General features: G+C 45.4%; 1 protein-coding gene across 4 annotated transcripts in view; it reads right to left on the bottom strand.

The window, feature by feature from the left end:
• The window catches only part of Sort1 (sortilin 1), a 78,528-nt gene that overhangs the window by 17,308 nt on the left and 39,192 nt on the right, over window positions 1-22,028 (bottom strand). For 2 of the 4 annotated variants that reach the window (XM_036189771.1, XM_036189773.1), the window contains exons 4-12: window positions 21,357-21,459; window positions 19,916-20,080; window positions 18,111-18,184; window positions 15,228-15,277; window positions 11,693-11,823; window positions 8,094-8,238; window positions 6,898-7,053; window positions 5,733-5,839; window positions 1-63 (exon numbers count right to left, since the gene is read on the bottom strand). The exon at window positions 1-63 is cut by the window's left edge and continues 40 nt beyond it. In XM_036189771.1, coding sequence (XP_036045664.1) covers window positions 1-63; window positions 5,733-5,839; window positions 6,898-7,053; window positions 8,094-8,238; window positions 11,693-11,823; window positions 15,228-15,277; window positions 18,111-18,184; window positions 19,916-20,080; window positions 21,357-21,459 — 994 coding nt within the window. The remainder of the gene's footprint in view (window positions 64-5,732; window positions 5,840-6,897; window positions 7,054-8,093; window positions 8,239-11,692; window positions 11,824-15,227; window positions 15,278-18,110; window positions 18,185-19,915; window positions 20,081-21,356; window positions 21,460-22,028) is intronic. The other 2 variants (XM_036189772.1, XM_036189774.1) reach the window with 1 other exon arrangement.

Here is a 22,028-nt window from a genome sequence, read left to right as displayed (position 1 = left end):
TGGGGCCATAGGAACATTGAGCTTCTGGGAGATGCTGTAGGAAGCATGAATATGAAGACTGCACTGTGAAAAGAAACCAAAGCCCAGATTAAAACCAAAGACAGCATGTCCTTACATTTCACAAAGCCTCACAATAAGACTTTGAATTTAACTAGAACCTCAGTGGGATGATGTTAAGAACAAAACAAAACAAAAACAAAACAAAACAAAACAAAAAACTGTGGTAAAATTCATTTCATAGAATGTACTATCTGGCTTTTTTTTTTTTTCTGTCGGAGCTGAGGACTGAACCCAGGGCCTTGCGCTTGCTAGGCAAGCGCTCTACCACTGAGCTAAATCCCCAACCCACTATCTGGCTTTTAAAGTATATGCTTAAACATTTTCACTTAACCAGTTGTCAGAGCCTTCTCATCTTATACAACTGAAACCATCACTTTTAAAGCAACAAGTCTCTACTTCTGTCTCCTTGTAGCCTGAGAAACTGATATCCTACAGTCTGTCTCTATAGGTCTGACTACTCTGGGTCCCTCATATAAATGAAATCACACGGAATTTGTCTTTTTGTAATGGGATCATTTCTCATTTGTCAGAATTAACTTCCTTTACAAGGCTAAGTAAAACCCCATTTTGGGTGGGGGAGTGTGAACTTCGGTAACGCATTCTGCTACCGATGGGTTGCTTCCATTTCTTTGGCTGTTGGAAATAATGTTCCATACACAGGTGGTCCAAGTATTTTGACAAGATTCTTCTTATTTTCTTCCAGCTGGGATTGAACCAAAAGCTTTACCCACATCAGGTAAGTACTCTACAACTGAGATACGTCTCTAATCCTTATTTTTAAACGTTTATTTTGATATTAAGTCTTACTACATTGACTGGGCTGGCTGGCAGTTCTCCTGCCTCAACTTCCCTAGTGGTTGGGATGACAGACATGTGAGACTATGCCCAAGAGTAAATCTTTCTTCTATGAACCCTCAAATGTAACTGTTTCACTGAGCACAGATGCAAAAGTCCTCACCGACTACTAGCAACTGAACTCAACAACATTATTGTCATTAGCCGTGATCAAGTAGGAGTCCTCTCTGGAATGGCAGGATGGTTCAGTGATCTGCAGTTCATTTTTACGATATACCACATTAGCAGAATGAAGGCTCAAAAACATACAATCATCTCCACAGATGCAGAAAGTTTTGTTAAATAAAATTCAGTGTTCTTTATGGATAAAATTCTCAACAAATTAGGTTGAGAATGTATCTCCAGATAATAAATGTCACAGGCAACATTATATTCAAATATTAAAAATTGAGTCCATTTCCTGTATGATTAGAAATAAGACAAAGATGTCCTCACTCTAATTCTGTACAGAACAATGATATTGACAATGTTTTTCCAAAACCTGGAAGAAAGGATTTGAAATGTCTGTCCCATACAGAATGGATGATGCTTGAGAGATGTTAACCTTGACTTAAACATTATATAATGTTAGTGCATATTAAAACACCCACATGGTTCCCATAAATATGTAACATTATTTTATGTTTTATATATCTGTGGTGGTTTGAAAGAAAATGACCCCCAAAGGCAGTGGCCCTATTAGGAGTATGGCCTTGTTGGAGGAAGTGTGTCACTGTGGAGGTGGACTTTGAGGTCTCATATGCTCAAGCCATGCCCAGTAAGACAGACCACTTCATGTTGCCTGCAAGTCAAGATGTAGGACACTTAGCCACTTCTCCAGCATCATGTCTGCCTGCATGCCACCATGATGATAATGGACTAAAGCTCTGAATATGTAAGCCATCCCCAGTAAATGTTTTTCCTTTATAAGAATTGCCATGGTCATGGTGTCTCTTCACAGCAATAGAAACCCTAACTAAGACAGTATCCAAGGAATAATGGTCTGAGAACAACTTTTAAAAATGAATTGTTGGGCTGGAGAGATGGCTCAGAGGTTAAGAGCACTGACTGCTCTTACAGTTCAATTCCCAGCACCCACATGGTGGCTCACAACCATCTGTAATGAGATCTGGTGCCCTCTTCTGGCCTGAAGTCATACATGCTGTATACATAATAAATAAATAAATCTTAAAAAAAAAAAAAAAAAAAAGAATTGTTTAGTCCAATCAAGGAAGGGAAAGATTTGTGTGGCGGGAACTACAGAGCACTGTGAAAGAAGCCAGAGATGCAAGAAATGGGAGGGAAATCGTGTGTGCACAGAGTGGAGGAATTCATACTGCTAAAGGTCTGCACATCCCAGAGTGAGCTACAGACTTCACTACTGAGATTCTGTTGATATGGGCTGGGGGGCTGAGGCTGCAAAATTAGGAGTTTGAGGCTAGCGTGGGCTACAAAGACCCTGTCTCAAAAAACAAAACAAGCTGAGCAGTGGTGGTGCACACCTTTTATCCCAGCATTTGGGAGGTGGAGGCAGGTGGATCACTGTGAGTTCAAGGCCAGCCTGGTCTACAGAGAAAGTTCCAGGATAGCCAGGGCTACACAGCAAAACCCTGTCTTGAAAAACAAAAACAACAAAAGAAACCAAAAGACAAAATAAATGGGGAAAAATAGACAAAAAAATTCTGATGTCATTTTTCCAGGAAATAGTGAGAAAATCCTAAAATTTATATGAAGCCTTTAAAGACCATGAAACATCAAAGCAATCTTGAGTAAAAAAGAATAAAGGGGAAGAGGGTCACACTCCCTGGCTTTATAATAAGCTATAAAGCTATACTCATCAAAACAGCATGATATTGCCATAAAAGCAAACATATAAGCCAATGGAACAGAACATAAATCCATACATTTATGGCCAACTAATATTTGACAAAGGAATCAAGAACACACGAGAAAAGGGCAACTTCAATAAATTTTGCTAGGGAAGCCTGATATCTGTGCAAAAGAAGGATTTGAATTCTGATTTCCTATCTATAAAAATTCACTCTAAACCAGTGGTTCTCAACCTATGAGTCGTGACACCATGGGTTACATATCAGATATTTACAAGTTACAGTTATGAAGTATCAATGGAATAATTTTGTGGTTGGGGGTCACCACAAAAATGAGGAAATAAAGAGTCGCAGCATTAGGAAGGTTGAGAACCACTGCTCTAAACAGACTTGAATGTAAGACTCTAAACTAAAATACTAGCAGAAAACACAGGAAAAAGCTTCTTGACATAGTCTAGGCAATAACTTTGGAAATGATCCTAAGAACACATGCAACAAAAAGTAAAAATGTACTAACTGAATCACATTAAACTTAAATGCTTCTGCAAAGGAAACGCCCAGAAGAGTGAACTGCCTGTCTACCTGCAAACCACACACAGAACAGGGCTGTACAGCAAGAAACAAATATCTAACTTAAAAATGGGCAGAGAAACGTGCAGCCATTCTTCAAAGACAGCAAATAGCAAGGGGTATTTGAAGAAGCTTCAACATTACTCATCATTGGGGAAATGCACATAAAACCACAATGAATCATCACCTCTAACTTGTTAGAATGCTAATAGCATTTGTCTTAACACAAATGTAACAGTTACAAGTATTGGTTAAAGCCACAAGGAAAGGGGAACCCTTGTACTCTGTTGGGGAAATGTAATCGAAGCCATCACCACCCAAAACAGTGTGGTGTTTTCCTTAAAATTTATAGACCTGCCCGGAAGTCTACTTTCTTAGTATTGAGCTAAAAGAGATGAAAGCTAGAATCTCAAGGAGATCTCTACAGTCTACATCCACTGTGGCTCAACTCAAGATAGAGAACCAACCAGTGTATTTCTAACAACAAAAAAGATGTATTTTATATGTTTTGCTTGGTCTTTATGTTTGGCCTGCATACATCTGTGTGAAGGTGTCGGATCCCCTGGAGCTGGAAATTGAACCTGGAGCTACTGGAAGTGCAGGCAGGTGCTCCTTGGCTGATCCATTTCTCCAGTCCCCAGTCTAAATTTCTGATCCATTTCTCCAGTCCCCAGTCTATGTATCTTTTGATGGATGAATGGATAAAGAGAAAATACAGTATATGCCCAACAGGATGTTATTCATTCTTAACAAAGGAGAAGCTGCTGTTTGCAACCACGTGGATGAACCGGGGAGACTGTGTGCTAAATAAAATAAGCCAGGCACGAAAGACAAATACCACTCAATGTCACTTGAATGTGGGATCTCATAAAACACTAAACTCATAAAAGCAGGGAGTAGAGAGGTGGCTGCCAGGGATCAGGAGGCAAGAGGGGGAGGGGTAATGTTGGCCAAAAGGTTCTAAAGTTTCAGTTACATTGGACAAGCAAGTTCTGGAGAGTTAGTGAGCAACGTGGAGAGGACAGTCTATAAACTGTGGAATCTGCTAAGAGAGTAAATCTAAATGCTCTTATCTCACACAAGAAAAAGATAACTGAGCTAATGGATGTGCGCATTAATCAGCTTGAGTGTGGTCATGCATTTTACAATGTATACACACAAGCAAAATGTCATACTGTTCATTATAAATATGTGCTATTTTAATTGACCAATTATAAGTCAATAACGCTGAGGGGAAAAAAAAATCAAGTCAGAAAGTAAGTGAATGTGTGAACGCAGTTTAACAGCTGGTACCCTCCAAGAAGCTGAGTAAGCCAGGTGTGGTGACACCTGCTTGTAATGTCAGCACTCAGGAGGTGAACTCACAAATATAGGTATTTCTGAGCTTAATAAGATCAGCCTGGCCCACATAGGGCCAGCCAGAGCTACACATGAGATCCTCCTGTTAAACAAACAAACAAACAAACAAACAAACAAACAAAAACCCAAAACCAAAACCTCAAATGGTCACAACAGTAAACATTTCTAAAAGGCTAAGCCAACTATTAGCAGAATGAAGATTTCCACAGACTGTAACAAATTGGGGGTTTAGGGAGAAAGATATGACTCCTTCAAGGGCACTGAGAGACCACAGAGGAGGGACATGCAGGGCGTGTGGGGAACAGCAAGGGCGTGTGAGAGCAAGGGCGTGTGTGGGAGGGGAGGGTGGAGAGAGACAGGCAGGTCAGAGCCTTCATTCACCAGAGCTCAGACTTCACCAGGCAAAGCAGAACCAGGAGAAGGTTGGGAAGGGAGAGGCAGAGGACCAGAAAGTGTCCCAGTAAGAGGAGACCACCACTCCTGCCTGGGCTGAGGGGAGGTGAGCAGGGGTAGGACAAGCCCCAGGCAGAGGGACCATGGTAAGCATGGCTACAAAGGGGGAGTGTGAGGTGGGGTGGTGGGGTGCTCTTTATCTCACGCCAGGCTGGAGAAGCAGAGTGGCCCTGTGTGGAGCAGGTCTGAGGGGACAGCGGGGAACCGGAAACAACCAGCTCACTGTTGTTGAAGCAAGCTCTCCCAGGGTGTGCTGACCCACGCCTGTACCATGTGATGAATGGCTGCTCTTCGGCTTCTAAAGGTCTTCATCACCAGGTAGACAGACCCCTAGCTAACAACCAGCACATCTGTCCATTCTGTCTTCACTCAGAAATTTAATAAAATAAACGGTTGGTACTCCATCTTAATTTTTTTTTAAAAAAAAAGACAACCTGTAGTATCTTGGCCTCTACATATAGTTTCTACTTTACAAATTCTAAGTGAATTCATCATTCTCAGCCTTCTACCTTCACCTTGGACCCTGACTGAGAGTGAGATTTCGTTATGTCAAAGCCTAGCCCTGCTCAGAGCAGGGCAGACCAGCTGCTTTTCTGCACCCACAGACGACGGTTGGCGCCAACAAACCTCGTTCTTGTTCTTCGCGGTGGCGTCACATTTGCTGTTCTCCGGCTTCCGCAGATGCTCCCACCGTCCTCCCTGGTCAAAAGTGATCATGCTCTGAATGGAGTTATCTGAACAGGGAAAGAGTGATGTAAGCCCAACACACAGGAGAGAGAGAGAGACGTCTCAGTCAGCCCCCCACAATGGAACTCTTCTGAGAAACGCCATTTATTTACTTACATTTCCATAGAACTATATGTTCTACGTTGAGCATATTTCCCATCATACCCCGCACCCTCTTCTTTCCCCTTTCTACTCTCCTTTGACTCTGGAGTCAACGCTGAAGAAATGCACATTCCAGCAGGATGAAACAAACAGTAGAGACAGCGAATAAGTGGATTACGTAGAATAAGCGCTATTGGACATCTAAGGTAGATTGGAAATGTGTGGGAGAAGGTTTCAATTTAAAATAGCCTAATCCAGGCAATTCTCATTCAGAAAGTAACACAGGAGCAAAGACTTGAAGAAGCGCTCTGCCTGGCGGACATCTGAGGAAACGGAACTGCCTGGCAGATCTGTGATGAATGAATGTGTGCAGCTGGAACATGTGAGGACTGGCAGCCATGGGGCAGTTGAGCGCCACAGGCAAATGAAAGAGCGAAGAGCTGGAGGTGAGGCCGGGGAGGAAAAGAGGAGTCAGTTAGGGCCTCATCGGCCATTGCAGATATTTACAGAAGGAAAAGAGCCCTTACTTCCTGCTGAAACATAGACACACAAAAAAGCTTTAAGGGTCTTTGTCCTTGGAAGTAATGTGTTTCCTCGCATAGAGCCTTGGTAGAGGGGAGCCTTACGGTAGAACACTGGAAGAAGTTTGGCTGGCCTAGGACTACACGCTCTACATGAAAACCAGACGTGATTCTAGTTCAGGTTCATTCCTCTAGGCCTAAACCTCCAAATACAGGAGACTCAGCACACACTACCCGATGTGGAGTCCTCTTTCATTCCACTCTGGCTGCTCTGCTCTGTCTTACTGCTACTCACACAATTTCTTTACACAATGAAGCCACAATGTAAAAGGGTCGGCTTGTTGGCAAGGCAAGCTCATCCCTGGGGGAAGGACCATCAGCTTCCGAAGACCTCAAATCCTGACCCACTCAGCTGACGGAGCCAGGTCTGTGCTGAGCCTCACCTTCTGAGAGCATGCTTGTTATGTAGACTCCACGGAGCGAGGTCACATTGGTAAAGTCTGTCTCGCCGCCTGTGGTGGTGTAGAGATGTCGGTCTAGAGACTTGGAGTAGATGATGCCTCGGTCATCGGAGGTAAAGATTGTGCCAAATCCAGTATCTGACAGGAACGGACAAAAACACTGAGTCTTGAAGCAGAGAACCAAAACAGAACAATAGTCTGGTCGTGACTGCCTGGCCCAGCACACTTGTCGTCTCCACTGTAAGACTCAGACCTGAGCCGGGCCGTGGTGGCGCACACCTGTAATCCCAGCACTCGGGAGGCAGAGCCAGGCAGATCTCTGTGAGTTCGAGTCCAGCCTGGTCTACAGAGCTAGTCCAGGACAGGCTCCAAAGCTACAGAGAAACCCTGTCTTAAAAAACCAAAACCAAAACAACAACAAATAAAAAACACCTCAGACCTGAGTGTTCATCACAGTTCACACTCAGTCTTCACACTCATCTTTAATCCTAGCACTCAGTTTAGAGGCTGGAACCCAGAAGACACTGCATTGCTGTGTGATGTAATCAGAAAAGCTCTTCCCAGGTATATTTTGCTGGCACATGCATTGTATTTAGATCTATATTTCATACATTTCTAGATCTTTGTACTTTAGAATGCTTCTTAAACTCTTTTGTGAAGGATTTTTAAAAAATTCTAATACATCACAAACTGATAGTTTTCTATAAAAGAAATTATCACTAGAAAAGTGAAATTGAAAACGTCAGCCCTGACTTTCTATCATTATGTTCAAAAGACATAAAGTTGCTTTCTCCAATGGCTATGAGCCTCTAAGCTGGGCAAAGTGGCACATACTTGTAACCCCAGCATCTGGGAGGTTAGGGCAGGAGCAGTGTGAGTTTGAAACCATCCTGGACTATAGAGTGAGTCCCTGTCACAGGAAAACATCAAACACACCACACTAGCTTCTGAATCTTCCCGAACTTACCTGGTCACAGCCTGCATTCAGCAGACTGAACGGTCTGCTCTGGGAAGCACTCAGCCACCCCCCTGTAGGCACCAGAACAAGTGGCCTTTTAAAGGGTAGTAATAACCTTCTTGGGGTAAGAGGAAAGGTCAACATGTAAAAAGGAGAGCTCAGAGCAGAGGCCAAAGCTTAAATCTATGCATTCAAGGATGGGCCACCAAACGGGTCTTACCTCCAGGTTCATCTACGTGCATGAATACCATGTCATCATTGGCCGCCAGAATAGAATAGAATTGCTCCTGTCCCACAGAAGGAAGCTGCGCCATGCTCCATGTGTCCCCTTGGTCTGTTGACACGTGGATCCTTCTGGTTGTATCCTAGAATAAATACGCCAATATCTGTATTATTAATCTTCTGTCAGGGTGTCATGTCAAGGACATGAATAGAATTTTTTTTTTTTTTTTTTGGTTTTTCGAGACAGGGTTTCTCTGTGTAGCTTTGCACCTTTCCTGGAACTCCCTCTGTAGTCCTGGCTGGCTTCGAACTCACAGAGATCCACCTATCTCTGCCTCCGAGGCATGTGCCACCACCACCCAGCGAAACATTTTTTTAAATAGTTGTATTAATCATTTCCTCAGTGGGTCCAATTACAACCAAAGGTCCAGCGCCAGTTCTCAAAGCAGCTTCCCCTCTCCTCCAGGCAATGAAGCGGTCCATTCTGTCTTGGCTTCCTCTAGCTCCTTCCTTCCTATGGTTCTTCCAGTCACTGGCATCCCATCCCCTTCAACAGAGCTAAGGGTGTGACTAGGTTGGCTTTATAACATTTGCACATGCTCACTTGAAATTCTTAAAATGATTGCCATTAAATGTTTGGTCTCTTTGAGATAACCCTAGCTTTAGACAATTAATCCAAAGAAAAGATAACTGATGGTCAAGAAGATGAAGGTGAAATCCATGTTGGGAGACCACAGGAGAATCAAGATGAGACGTGCCTCTAAGGGAACATGCATGGGCTAGGGAGAGGCCAAGGAGTCCAAGATTCCTGTAATGATATCGATCAGCGAGTATTCGGCTGATAATGGGGTGTGCTAGGAAGCAGTTAAGCCCTAATCTCTGCTGACTGATTTAAAACAGGAGCTAGAGCTCAGCAGCTGTAGTTCGGTGGTAGAGGCCGTACCTACTTCTCATGCCCAGTGCTCTCTTTTAACCTCACTACTCCAAAGAAACCGATTCTCTCAAGGTCACCAACACCCACACTTCCAGCCCAGGGGGTCATTCTCAGAGTTCATGTAACTCAACATCTCATTGAGTTTGCCCAACTGACCGCTGCCGCCTTTGCCAATACTTTCTTCATTTCACCTTTACAACAGCGTGGTGTCCTGATTTCTCCAGCCTCACCCCTTCCTCCCACACAGACCTCTCAGCTCAATTCTTCTTTTCTTTGTGACCTTCAGTGAAGAGGTGCTTTGGGCCTTGCTCAATCCTCCCATCTCATCTCTACCTACTCACCTAGAAGAAAGCACCCAGTCACATGGCTCTAAACACCATGGCATTTCGGGAGATTCGGAGACACAAACACTGAATAGACATTTCCTATCCGACACACTGCATTCATGGGTTCTCTCCCGCAAACCTGCTCCTCCCATAGCCTTTGCTACTGCAGGAAACAGCTCAGTTGCTCAGGCCGAAGACCTGAATGTGTCTTATGGGTCTCCCTTTTTTGGTTTTCTTTTTTCTGACAAGGTACATCTAAGGCACCGGCTTGTCCAATTGGCAGTATACTGAAACACACACATGCGGTCTCACCACGTCTCCCCTCACCCACTGTTAACAGTCTGGCCCCTTCTCCTTTGCCCCTTGAATACTGGACAGCCTCTCGCCTTCTCCAGGCATACTGCTACAGTGAATCATACTACAATCCACCTGAAGAAAAAGAGCCCTGTGGGCTACATCTTCCCTCTCCCCACCCCACCCATCCCCTCCCCATCCCAGGCTTCCCCACGCTCCGGCCACACTGCCACTCTCTCTGTCTTCAGGAGGTCTGAGGGTTGTCTCTGTCCTTGCCAATTCCACACTTACTTTCCTCCCAGACGTTCACATAGGCACGCCCTCCTCAGGTCACCTAGACCCCACCCAAGCACAGGGTCTTTAATAGCGCTGCCGGTTCCTGTTTCTCCCCACCTCCATGCTGCTTTAATTTTTCATAGACAGACCTACTTGCTGTGGTGGTTGGAACAGGAATGGCCCCATCGACACATGTGTTGGAATGCTTGGTCATCAGGGAATGGAGCTACTTGACATGATGAGGAAGTGTGGCCTTGTTGGAGGAAGTGTGTCACAGGGGGTGGGCTTTGAGGTTTCAGAAGCTCAAGCCAGGCCCAGTGTCACTCTCTTCCTGCTGCCTGCTGATCCAGAAGTAGAACTCTCAGCTCCTCCAGCACCATGTCTGCCTGTGTGCTGCCAAGCTTCCCACCATGATGATAATGGACTAAACTTCTGAACTGTAATCCACCTCCAATTCAATGTTTTCCTTTATAGGGGTTGCCGTGGTCATGGTGTCTCTTCACAGCAATGGAACACTGATTGAGACACTTGCTTAGCATGGGCTTGAATACAAGCTCAGAGAGCAGGAAATGTATCTATATCTATTCACTGCTATCTTGTGGGATTTAGACTAGTACCCAGTATGTAATAGATACTCAACTAGCATTATATCTTTTTATTATGATTATAGAATAATGTGCATAGGAACTGCCTTCTTGCCCCTCCAGATATTCATGTCTGAGTAAAGCCAAACACTGGGCCTTCAAGTCCAAAAAACAAGACTAGTCACAGTGACTAGGCACATCCACAGTAGCCCCTGAGAGTTAGTCAGCCTCTGTAGACAGAATCTCTCCCAAACTTTTACTATAATATTTAAAATCACAGGGCGGGCTAGAGAGGTGGCTCAGAGGTTAAGAGCACTGGCTGCTCTTCCAGAGGTCCTGAGTTCAATTCCCAGCAACCACATGGTGGCTCACAACCATCTGTAATGAGATCTGACACCCTCTTCTGGCATGCAGGCAGAACACTGTATACATAATAAATAAAGCTTTAAAAAAATAAAAAATAAAATAAAATCACAGGGCTAGCTAGGCAGTGGTGGCGCACGCTTTTAATCCCAGCACTTGGGAGAAAGAGGCAGGCGGATCTCAGTGAGTTTGAGGCCAGCCTGGTCTACAGAGTGAGTTCTAAGACATCCATGACTGTTATACAGAGAAACCTTGTCTCAAAAAAACAAAAAACAAGCAGGGCAGTGGTGGCACATGCTTGTAATCCCAGCTCTCAGGAGGCAGAAGCAGACGGATCTCTTTGAGTTCGAGGCCAGCTTGGTCTACAGAGTGAGTTCTAGGGCAGCCCCAGTGGGTACATAGAGAAACCTTGCTTGAGAAACTAAAACAAACAAATACATACATAATACATACATACATACACACACAAATACATACACACATACATAAATACATAAATAAAAATAGAATCACAGGGTTGGCAAGATGGCTCAGTGGGTGAACGAGTTCACCACCAAGCTTGGATACATAGGTTTGATTCCTCGGATCTCCATGGTGTATGGGAAGGATAGACTCCTGCAAACTGTCCTCTGATCTTCACACATTTGCCACGGGTATGTATGTCCAACACACACACATCACTCACAGACAAAGTAAACAAATAAATGTAAAAAAAAATTTAAATGCAAGAGGACAAGAACTACTGTCAGGACTGCACAGGGAAGGAGATGCACCTGTGTGTATTCGCGGGGACATCAGGCCCGGAGAGGCCAGTACTCACCTTATCAGCCATCACAGAGGCAAATAGGAAACGGCCCCCGAGGCCAAACGAGTAGATTTTCACACCAATGGTTTTGAAGGTCTTCCCCAAGTCGGACGTTCTCCATAATTCCAGTGCGCCAAGGTCAGCTTCTTAAACAAGACAAAATATCGATTAAAATTTCACTTACAGGCCAGAGTCCTGTTCATACAGCTGCTCTAGAACTGCTCCTATTCTAATACAGAAAAAAGCACTTTTCGTCCAGTGGGTGCTGATCAAGCAACAGCATGGATGTGGCATGGCCTCATATACAGAGACTTTGCATGTGGGTTTTATTTATGGGGGTTGTCTGAGTGTTCGTGACTCAAACAGTGTTCTATAGCAGCAGCAGAGACAATTTGTACTCTCTTTGTGGCACACTTTAAAATGATCTTATTCTGTTTTAAATTATCTTGTTGGAGATTTTCCTTTCTTGTTTATCATCTAACACCCCTACATTATTGTTCCATGATAGCAGACCCTGGGTGTTTTTTCCTCATTGCATTAGTGTGTAGCCTACAGCAAGGACTTGGGTATTTGTTGCATGAATAAAAGAAATATTTTTTCCCCTGCTTGGATATTGCAGCATGGATTGGGAGGCCAATAGTTCAGCCAACATGAAAGTGATGCATCTTCTACAGGAATCACTATACCCATGAGTTTCCTAGTGTTTGTACCCTAGTATTTGCTGTATCTATACCGCTGTAATGGTTTGGGTATGAAAGATCCCCCACAGGCTCATGTGTTTAAATGCTTGGTACCATTTGGGGAGTTGTGAACTCTTTGGGACTGTGGGTCATTGAGGGCAGAGCTTGAAGGTGGCATTTACTTCTGATTCTGGTACAAACTCTCTGCTCCCCGATCTACTAAGATGTGAATGAGCAATGGCTGTGAGCTCTTACTGGCATACAGGGATGCTCCAGCTGCCATGCTCTCCTGGCCATTGTGGACCGTGCCCCAGAAACTGTAAAGGAGAATAAGCCTCTCTTATCCAAGCATTGCTGCATACTCACTACCACTGCCAGGGACGGAGCTGCTTCAGACACCGTGTCTTCCCCACCATGGTAGACTGTGCCCTGGGAGCCAAAGGAACCCCTCTTCCCTTAAGTTGCTCCTGTGGGTGTTTTGTCAGTGTGGTGGTTTGAGTAAGAGTGACCCCCATACGCTCATATATTTGAATGCTTAGTCATCAGGAGTGGCACTACTTGAGAAGGATTAGGAGGTGTGGCCTTGTTGGAGGGAGTGTGTCACTCAAGGGTGGGCTCTGAGGTTTCAGAAGCCCAAGCCAGACCCAGTGTCACTCTCTCTTCCTGCTGCCTGCTGATCCAGGTGTAGAACTCTCTCAGCTACCTCTCCAGCACCACATCTGCCTGTGCGCCATTACGTTCTGTGTCAAGATAATGGACTAAACCTCTGGAACTATAAGCCTGCCCCAGTTAAATGCTTTCTTTTATAAGAGTTGTCATGGCCATGGTGTCTCTTCACAGCAATAGAACATGGACTTGTAGTGAAAGCCTGACCATGTGACTTTCAGAACTGGCTAGTTCGAGGAATGTGGAAGAGTTTGGAGCTGTGGGATGAGCACCAGAATGCTATAAGCACAGCTCAACAGGCCCTCCTAGTGGGAGCTCACAAAGACCAGAATTCTGAGAGAAACGTGGATGTGAAGGCCAGCTTAAGATGAGAACCAGATCTCTATTTGGGAACCGGTTTGGAGAACATTCATGCCACACTCTGGTAAAGAATCTGACTGTAGTCTGCCTATGATTTGAAATTTTGAGGGAGGCTCAACTTAAAACTAAGGGACTAATTTGTTTGGCAGAAATCTACAGGCTGCTAACATTCAGACTGTGTTAGGGTTACTGCTCCCTGTGTGCGTAGTCAGGTTTACAGGGGAAACGCAAAGGGAAAGTGGTGGAGGGTGTGAAAAATATTCAGTTTGCTGAAGAAAGGGACATGAGCAAGTTTAAAGCTGCAGGCAAGGCAGGGAGACAAAGTGGCTGTAACGGGTAAAGAGACTAGTGGTGCCATGACAGTGAAGCCGAGCGTTGTACCAGGACACTAGGAAAGGTGCCGTGAGGCCAAGACTCCACCCGATGAAGGCTCCAGTGCAAAACCACAAAGCCATTTTCAAACTCTCTCTCAAAAAGAGCATGCCTGAGGATATGAGCCTCCAAGGACACACAAGAAAAAAAAAATAGGGCCACCTGGTCCAGCTGCAGGCACTTAGAGGCCACTGCAGCTGTGGCCCAAGGTGGGAGGGGTGGATATATCTCTAGATAGCTGCAGATTTTTGGCATTGTCCATGTGGCGCTTTTTCAGGTAAGCAGAATGTAAGAGTGATGGGTCATCAAGATTTGTCTCATGAAAGAGCCCAGGAGGCCAGGCAGTATAAACTGGGTTAGTCTCTGCAGGGAGACCCTTGGGGGCCAGTGCATGCAGCTGTGTGGGTAAGGATAAGCTACAAATGTAGATCCCAAGATGCTGGAAATACAGACATACACTGAAGAAGGCTGGAGGCCAGGCAGAGCCGTCTCAAGAAAGAGGCCACGTGTGCGTCAGGGAACAAGAGCTGTAGAGGAAGGGCCACTCAAGGTCACTGAAGTTCCAATGGTGCCACCATGATTCCCAGATGTGGGCATGCAGCTTCAGAGTCAGTTTATCTGATGGGTTTGGTCCTTAGCTCCCATCTTCCTATGCTGTCCTATGCTCTCTCAGAAGCCTATGCCCTTGTATACTAGGAACATGCAACTCGAGTTTTGATTTTTATAAAGTCCCACAGTTAAGAGACTGTCTTGGGTCTCAGAAGATACACAGGATCTTTGACAACAGTAACTTTTGATGTTGGACTGAATGTAGTTTGCATTATACAATGACAGTCAGCCAACAGTGGCCAGGGGTGGCACATGACAGTTTATATGTGGACTGTCCCCCAGAGACTCAGATGTTTGAGTTCCTGGACTCCAGTTGGTGGTACTGTTGAGAGGGTGTGAAACTTTTCAGGCTATGGCCCAGTTAGCAGAAATGGGTTGCTTATAGATGGCATGGATGATCTTTGTTTCTCATTCTGACCTGAGCTCTCTCCTTCCTAACACACCAACATGTGTGCGAGCCAGACAGCAAGATCCCACTGCCAGGGACAGCTGCTGCAGCCACCATGCCTCCCCCACCATGACGGACTGTGCCCTCTAAACTGGGAGCCAAATAACCTCTCTCCCTTTAAGCTGTGTTTGTCAGGTACTTGGTTACAATAATAAGAAAAGGATCACATATGATTGCCAAGATGAGCTGTATCATCTCCAGGTATAGTTAGTTACATTTTTATTGACCTGGGCATGAGGAAGGAATTTAGTTGTAGTTTTCAGATTTTAAAAGTAACTAACGGCTTTGAATTTTCAGTAGCTACTGAAATTTGCAGGAGCATGGGAACATCTTTTCTTTCTACCACACACACCCCAGAATGTTCTACCATGAGTGGGCAGCCCGGACACTCTTCTCTGGGGTACAATATACTTACTACAGGAACCGTTCACATAGGTGGTAAAGAAGATGATGCTGTCTGGTCCCCTACAAGGAGGCAAAGACAGGGGTAAGGAATGGGTTAAGAGACTATGTTAGCCTAGCCACAAAGCCCCTGGCAACGGCTGCCATGCTGCTCACTGTGTTTAGTCAGTTTTACAGTGAGAAGTCAAAAGGAAGAGTTGGAGCTGTGTTGGGATGGTCCACTGGTGGAGCTCCCCACAGCCTGGACTCCCTGTCCCCCGGTCATATACTTCATCGTGAGAACTCTTCCAGTCACACTGATGTACTTACACCCCAAATCGCCTCTGGGCTCATAAACCCCCCCTCCCCCGCCCCCCGCTACATGCTTCTCTCTTGTGTCACTAAATCCTAACCTCACAATCTTTCTGACTAGCTTCCAAACTAGTCCTCCTGTGAGGCCCTCATCGTCTCTCTCACAAAATTCTAGAGCAGTGGATTCTCAACAATGGCAAGTTCTGCCTCCTTCTGACACTTGGAAGTATCGGAAAACATTTTTGGTTGCCACAGTTGAGGAGGGGAGAGGAGGAGGCAGAAGTTACTCCTGGCATCTACTGGGTACAGGTCAGGACACTTCCAAACATCTCGAAGTGCACAGAACAACTCCCTCAGTGATGACTCATCCCAGTACTTTGGTAACGAAGATGAGAATCCCTGTTCAAGGACCGTGTAGCCCAGTGGATAAGACGCCGGCCTGAGGGAAGCCCTCTTCTAGAGACTGCACACTGGCGCTGGTATTTTGCTGCCCAGTCAGTTGCTATAACCCCACAGTGTGCGCCCCTTGCCTCTGCCATACTGATTGGCTTTTTCGGGTCAGCTAGGTTTTAGGCTTTGTGGTTTCCCATCTGAATTTAGCTCAGTGATTTTTTATGAGCTAAATAATTTAGTTCTTTCATCTCAAATAGACAACTAGGTCAGAGGTTGAATTATTTAAAATGAAACTTGGAAAGGCAGTTTGCAGGGAATGAGATCCTGCCTCTGACAGCACTTATAAATTACCACCAGCAAAAGGTCCTGGGTTTGAGCATTCTTTTTTAGAATTTCAGGCTGTAAATTCCTAGAGATCAAAGATCTAAAGGTGAGTTATCAGCATCAGTAGCATAGCTACCTTGAGTTTAGACCTAAGCAATTAAATGTCGTACAAAAGTAAGATACCAGGGCTGGAGGGATGGCTCAGCAGTTAAGAGCATTTGTTGCTCTTGCAGAGGACCTGGGTTCAATTCCCAGCACCCACATAATGGCTCACAACTATCTGTAACTTCTATGCCAGAGAGTCTGATGCCTAGTCTGACCCCCATAGGTACCTCATGCGAGGTGGGCCTCTTCCTCTTTCACCACAAAGTCTCATGAGAAAAAAAAAATTGTAAAGGTAAAAAAGCCTATGTAAAGCTGGGTGTAGTGGCACATATCTTTGATCCCAGCACTCAGAAGGCATAGGCAAGCAGATCTCTGTAAGTTTGAGACCATCCTAGTTTATATAGCAAGTTCTAGGCCAACCAGGTCTACACAGAGAGACCTTGTCTCAAAACAAAGAAACCTTACATAAGCAATAAAATATCATTTAAAAATAGCTTTTTATTGTAAAGATGAATTTTACTGACTAAGATTACCATACCTTCAACTGTTTGAAGTGATTTGTTAACTTAGTTACCATAAAAGTGACTTTCTTGCTGTCAAGTCCTATCCAGTACCAACACCACTGATTAAAACACGTGACGGGCAACCAGATGTGGTGAATGCACAGAAGCACTCTAAAATCCTCCTTGAACGACTGCTTCTGGAAGAGGCCCACCTCGCTTAAGTCCCATGGCTAGTATTTTAACGGATTTTAGTAGCTATGTTTCAGATATGTATGATTTATTCTTCTGGTTCCCTGGGTAGAACACATTAAACTCTTGGGATTTGGGGTCATCACCAGGAACATGAATCATATCAAGCCGTAATACAGTGTTCTCCCAGATGTTGCTGAAGTAAGTATCCTTCCTTGACCTGGCACAGAAGTTTGGCCCTGCGTTTTGTCTCTGGTTTTTCATGGCTTTCCTGCCTGCTTCCTGCGTTCAGGCTGTAATTCTACCGTTGGTGTGGCCTAGCTGCTAGCAGCCCCGAAGCTCCTCTGGCGGCTATCTGCTGTGAACTGGGAAACCAGATCACTGGACTTGTTGAAATTAGTCAGTGGGAAGGAAGGGACTCAGAACATGGACCTGAGAAGCAGAACGTGGGACTGCTGATTCAATTTTGCTTCTGCTCTCCATACTCTGCAAAGAAGTCTCCTTCCACCAAGAGGGAAACCGAAGCCCACAGAGGGTAAAGCCACTGACTAGCAACAGAGCCAGGCTGGAACAAAAGCGACTCTGCTCCTAAGTCAGAGCTACCTCTGGTCCTTGGTCTTCGGGCAGGCGCGGAGGGGCAGGGCACACTGCCAGCGGAAGAGAGGGGTTTCTTGCTGGAAATGGCGGCACTTGTGCCGTCTGGAAGCCCTTTCAGCTCTTCCTGAGTTCACACTATGTTTTACGCAGCTGAAGTGGAGCGCTAGACGAGGAAGTGTAAGCCTGGCTCTAGAGACGCACCAAAGACCCCACACTACAGCTCCATTTTGTGTCCCAGTGGATGTCACCAGCTATGGAGGAAAAACTCTCTGTAGGCAGCAGTCACACGCCTAATGACATTCATTGAGGCACATCCTCTTTTCCAACACAGACAGCAGCTCCTCCAGGGCCAGGTCTGTGTCCCAGCCCTCTCTCTTCCCTTATGGGACCCTGAGGAGCACTTGGCACATAGCAAGCGCCTGCTATTTATCCATGTGACTTTTGGCAGCATTAAGGTTCAGGGCCCTGCACAGATGGAGTCTTGTGTTACTCACCATTTGGCCAAACATACTGCTTTGTGGATTTCTTCCCATTTTTCCCCAAAATTCTTGGACACCCACAGGCCATTCTGAAAGATTAAAAATGACTTATCAAAATTCCAGCTTTATTCTTTGCAGATGTTTATATGACCTTTAATAATTCACATCCAATCAGTCAGTACATTAGAAACACACACTGAGCAAAACACAACACACACTCACGCATGCACACGCGCATGCACACACACACACAAATGCATACACACACACACACACACACACACACACACACCTCAGACTCCTTTGAGTCCTGGAATTGAGAACAACAAATTCATATAAAGCACCCCGTATGCCAGGCACCGTACCAGACACTGCATTCCCGTCTCTCAAGGCTCTCACAGTTTAACAAGGGACACAAATGAGAAGAAGACGCACTACCATGTGGTGTTATGGATGAGGTCCAGTGGAGGAGGAGGAGTGGGGGCGCAGTGCACAGCGACAGTTGACTGATAAGAACACTGCGCTGACTGATCTGATGGGGGGCGTGATCCAAAGGAAAGACAAGTGAAGCCTGGCAAAGGCAGGAAGGGGGCAGACATGGAGGAGCAGGGAGGCCGAAGGACATCAGTGGAGCATCATCCCGGGTGAGAGATGAGGAGCTGATGATGAGAGGGGAGGTGAGGCACCTGGCTTCACTGTATGTGAGCTCTCAGCAGGAAGGCATGCTGGGAGCAAAACGACAGCTTCACAACCACAGATGAGAATGGGAAAGTGGCTTTTGGAGAATCCCAGCTAGAAGTAGGATGCGAAGTGAGTAAGTGCCAGTTAGTTCTGTAAGAGCTAATGAGGTCTTCAGCTGCGGCCTTGAGGAGTGGGTCAGCTAGAAATGAAGCCAGAGAGAACTGACTTTTCCAACAGTTCAGTGTTATGCGCAAGTCAATGACGTCAGGTGTGGGTGTGGGTGTGGGGTACATTGTATCATTAATTACTATAAATATTGTAGGATCACGCCTGAGAGAGCAGCAGAAAAGATCAGTTGGGACTGAGTTTGAGCTGCCTGTGGGACACACACCTGACAGTGCCTCTGAGGTCAGCAAGACAGGAACCTGGTGGCCTATGGGAAAGCCAGGGCCAGAGGGAAGGATTTGAGAACCTTTACATTGTAAGTGGAAAACAGAATAGAAGCGGTTGCTCAATGTAAAATGAACAGAAGGCAGTTAAGGGTACGCTGGAAGGAGGTTAAGAAAGAAACCACCAAGAAGGACCATCTAGACAGGTAGAATCAAAGGGAGCAGGGTCATAGAGCCATGCAAGCAGAGGATTGGCCCCCCACTTTGAAACAGCAATTAAGAACACGCTGTCTGCCAATGTCAAGTATATTGACAACGGGAGTTCATTGAGCAGCCTCGGTGGGGGTGGGAGAGAAATATCCTGGTTCAGCAGACACTGACTGGGTCTCCTCAGGCAGAATCAGTCTTGAGTGCTAGTCTCCAACTTCCTCTCCTCTGGTAACACTGACAGTCTCAGGAGGGTGACAATTTATACTTGTCCTTTGCAGCTCAAGAATGAACTGTTCTCTACTTCATTATTCCAGCAGCAGACTTTCATTCATTAAAAACACATATCATGACAACTGTACATCATACATACCTAGGAGAGATGGTGTACAGAAGTCATACCCAGGTGAGAACAGAGTGTGAAAAACACACATTTCATCATGAGACTTTGGGGAAAAGTCTAATGTAATGTGCTAGAGGACCCTTTAAAGCCAGTATATTATGATGCTGTACACAGGAAAAGGCAAGTTCAGCGGGACTCACCTCTGTGCTGAGAGCTAGCAGGTAATCGGAGTTCTGAGGGCTGTACATCATCTGAGTCAGAGGATGGAAGGGGAGGTCTGTCTGCACAAAGTTCTTGGCAAAGTCTGATGACCTGAACACTCGCCCTCCTCGGCTTCCCCCAGAAACCTCTGCTGTTAATATCACCTGGCCAGGGAGAGGAGGAGAGGAGAGGTTAGGGAGGAACACGGTGAGAGCAGGGGAGGGTCCAGCAGGGTGTGTGTGTGTGTGTGTGTGTGTGTATGTGTGTGTGTGTGTGTGTGTGTATGTCTCCAAGTTTTAGTCTTATAAGAAAGATATCCTGCCAATGCATCATACCTATGATTTTTTTTCTTTTTTTTACTCTGGTTAGTTTTGAGATGTAGTTTCCCCAAAGACTACAGTGTTGTCAAATGCTTAACAACTACCCCCTAAGTATGAAGGGTTTGGGTGCATCTTGGATGTGAACCAGAAAAAAAAAATCTGTGCTAAATCCCATTCTTTTACGATCAGTGTGGTGGTCTGAAGGTCATTGCCCTCCATATGCTCATAGGGAGTGTCATTATTAGGAGGTGTGGCCTTGTTGGATTGGGCGTGGCCTTGTTGGAGGAAGTGTGCCACTGCAGCCGTGGGCTTTAACGTCTGCTTTCCTCAAACTTCGCTCAGTGTGACCCTCAGACCACTTCCTGCTACCTGCAGGTCAGGATGTAGGACTCTCATCTCCTCCTTCAGCACCATGCCTACTTGCACAACACCATGTGGTACCATGATGATGAAGACTAACCCTCTGAAACTGTAAGCCACCCCAATGAAATGTTTTTCCTTTGTAAGAGTTGCCACGGTCATGGTGTCTCCTCACAGCAACAGAAACCCTAAGACAATCAGTATCAAACTATGTTTAATTTTAAAATACAGCAATACCAAACTAAAATGCTGTCCTAAGTTCATCTATGTTGCTGTGATAAAACACCCTGACAAAAAACAGGTGAGGAGAGAAAGGGTTTATTTGGCTCTCAATTCCAGGTTACAGTCTATCACTGTGTGGAAGCCAAGACAAGAATTTGAAGCAGCGTGTCACATCCACAGTCAAGAACAGAGAGTGAATACACACATGCATGCCTACTTGTGTGCTTAGCACCGTTTCCATGCTTACACCACAGTTCTGTGATCCTCTGCCTAGGGGATTGTGCTGCTCATACTGGGCTAGGTCTTCTTCCCACATCAATTAATGCAATCAAGATGATCCCCTAGAGACATGCCCACAGGCCAATTGGATCTAGACAACCTTCCACTGAGGCTCTTCCTGAGTGATTCTAGATTGTGTCATGTTGACAATCAAAACCAAGCATCACAAATGCAATACTGTGAACCCCTGGGTCATTCCAACATTAACAGCTTTCAGGTGGCGCGGAGCAACCACTTCACATGCAGGAATGAGTCTCACCTTTCCGGAGTTCTCAGGACCAATAGCCATGCCAAATTCAGTCCGAATGAAGGTGTTATTGATGAGATTTGTAATATCCTTAAAGTTCTTTCCATAATCCTCACTGAGAGGGAGAAGGGAAAAAAAGGATGTTTAGAGTGTAGTAGAGCAGGCCTGCCAGACTTCTTGGCCTTTACTCCCTTCATGACTTTCTCAGTCAGGGTGGGATTAGTCTAAAGGACATGTTACTTCCCTTGCCAGTGACAGATTCCAGAGGGGGCGTGACCTAAGGTCGAGCCAAAAAGAGAAGAGTGCCTTCCCTTGAGATTTTCTAGGAAACACATTACAGAGAAGCCACTTGCTAAAACTGGTTAGCCTTCTTTTAGACCAGTGGTTCCCAGCTGGGGTGGGTCTGTTCTCCACTCCTACTTGAGGGATAGCCAAGGGCAGTTTTGATGATCAAAACACAGGTACTATTTAGGCAATGAGGTCGCTGAACATCCTTCTCTGCACAGGGCATCTCACACCAGAAAATTATCTGGCTCCAAATCTCAAAGCATCATTGTTGAGAAACCCCCACAACGTGGTATGTGAATACAGACCAAAAACAAAACAAAACAAAATACTGTTTTTTCCACAATGAAAGAGCAACTGAGGTAACTCTGGAATCCCAGAAAAGCAGAGCATACAACA

The sequence above is a fragment of the Onychomys torridus genome, chromosome 6 (genome assembly GCF_903995425.1).
Source record: "Onychomys torridus chromosome 6, mOncTor1.1, whole genome shotgun sequence".
Lineage (NCBI taxonomy): Eukaryota > Metazoa > Chordata > Mammalia > Rodentia > Cricetidae > Onychomys > Onychomys torridus.
The sequence above is the reverse complement of the archived record's forward strand: the minus strand, read 5'-3'. Positions and strand labels throughout refer to the sequence as shown.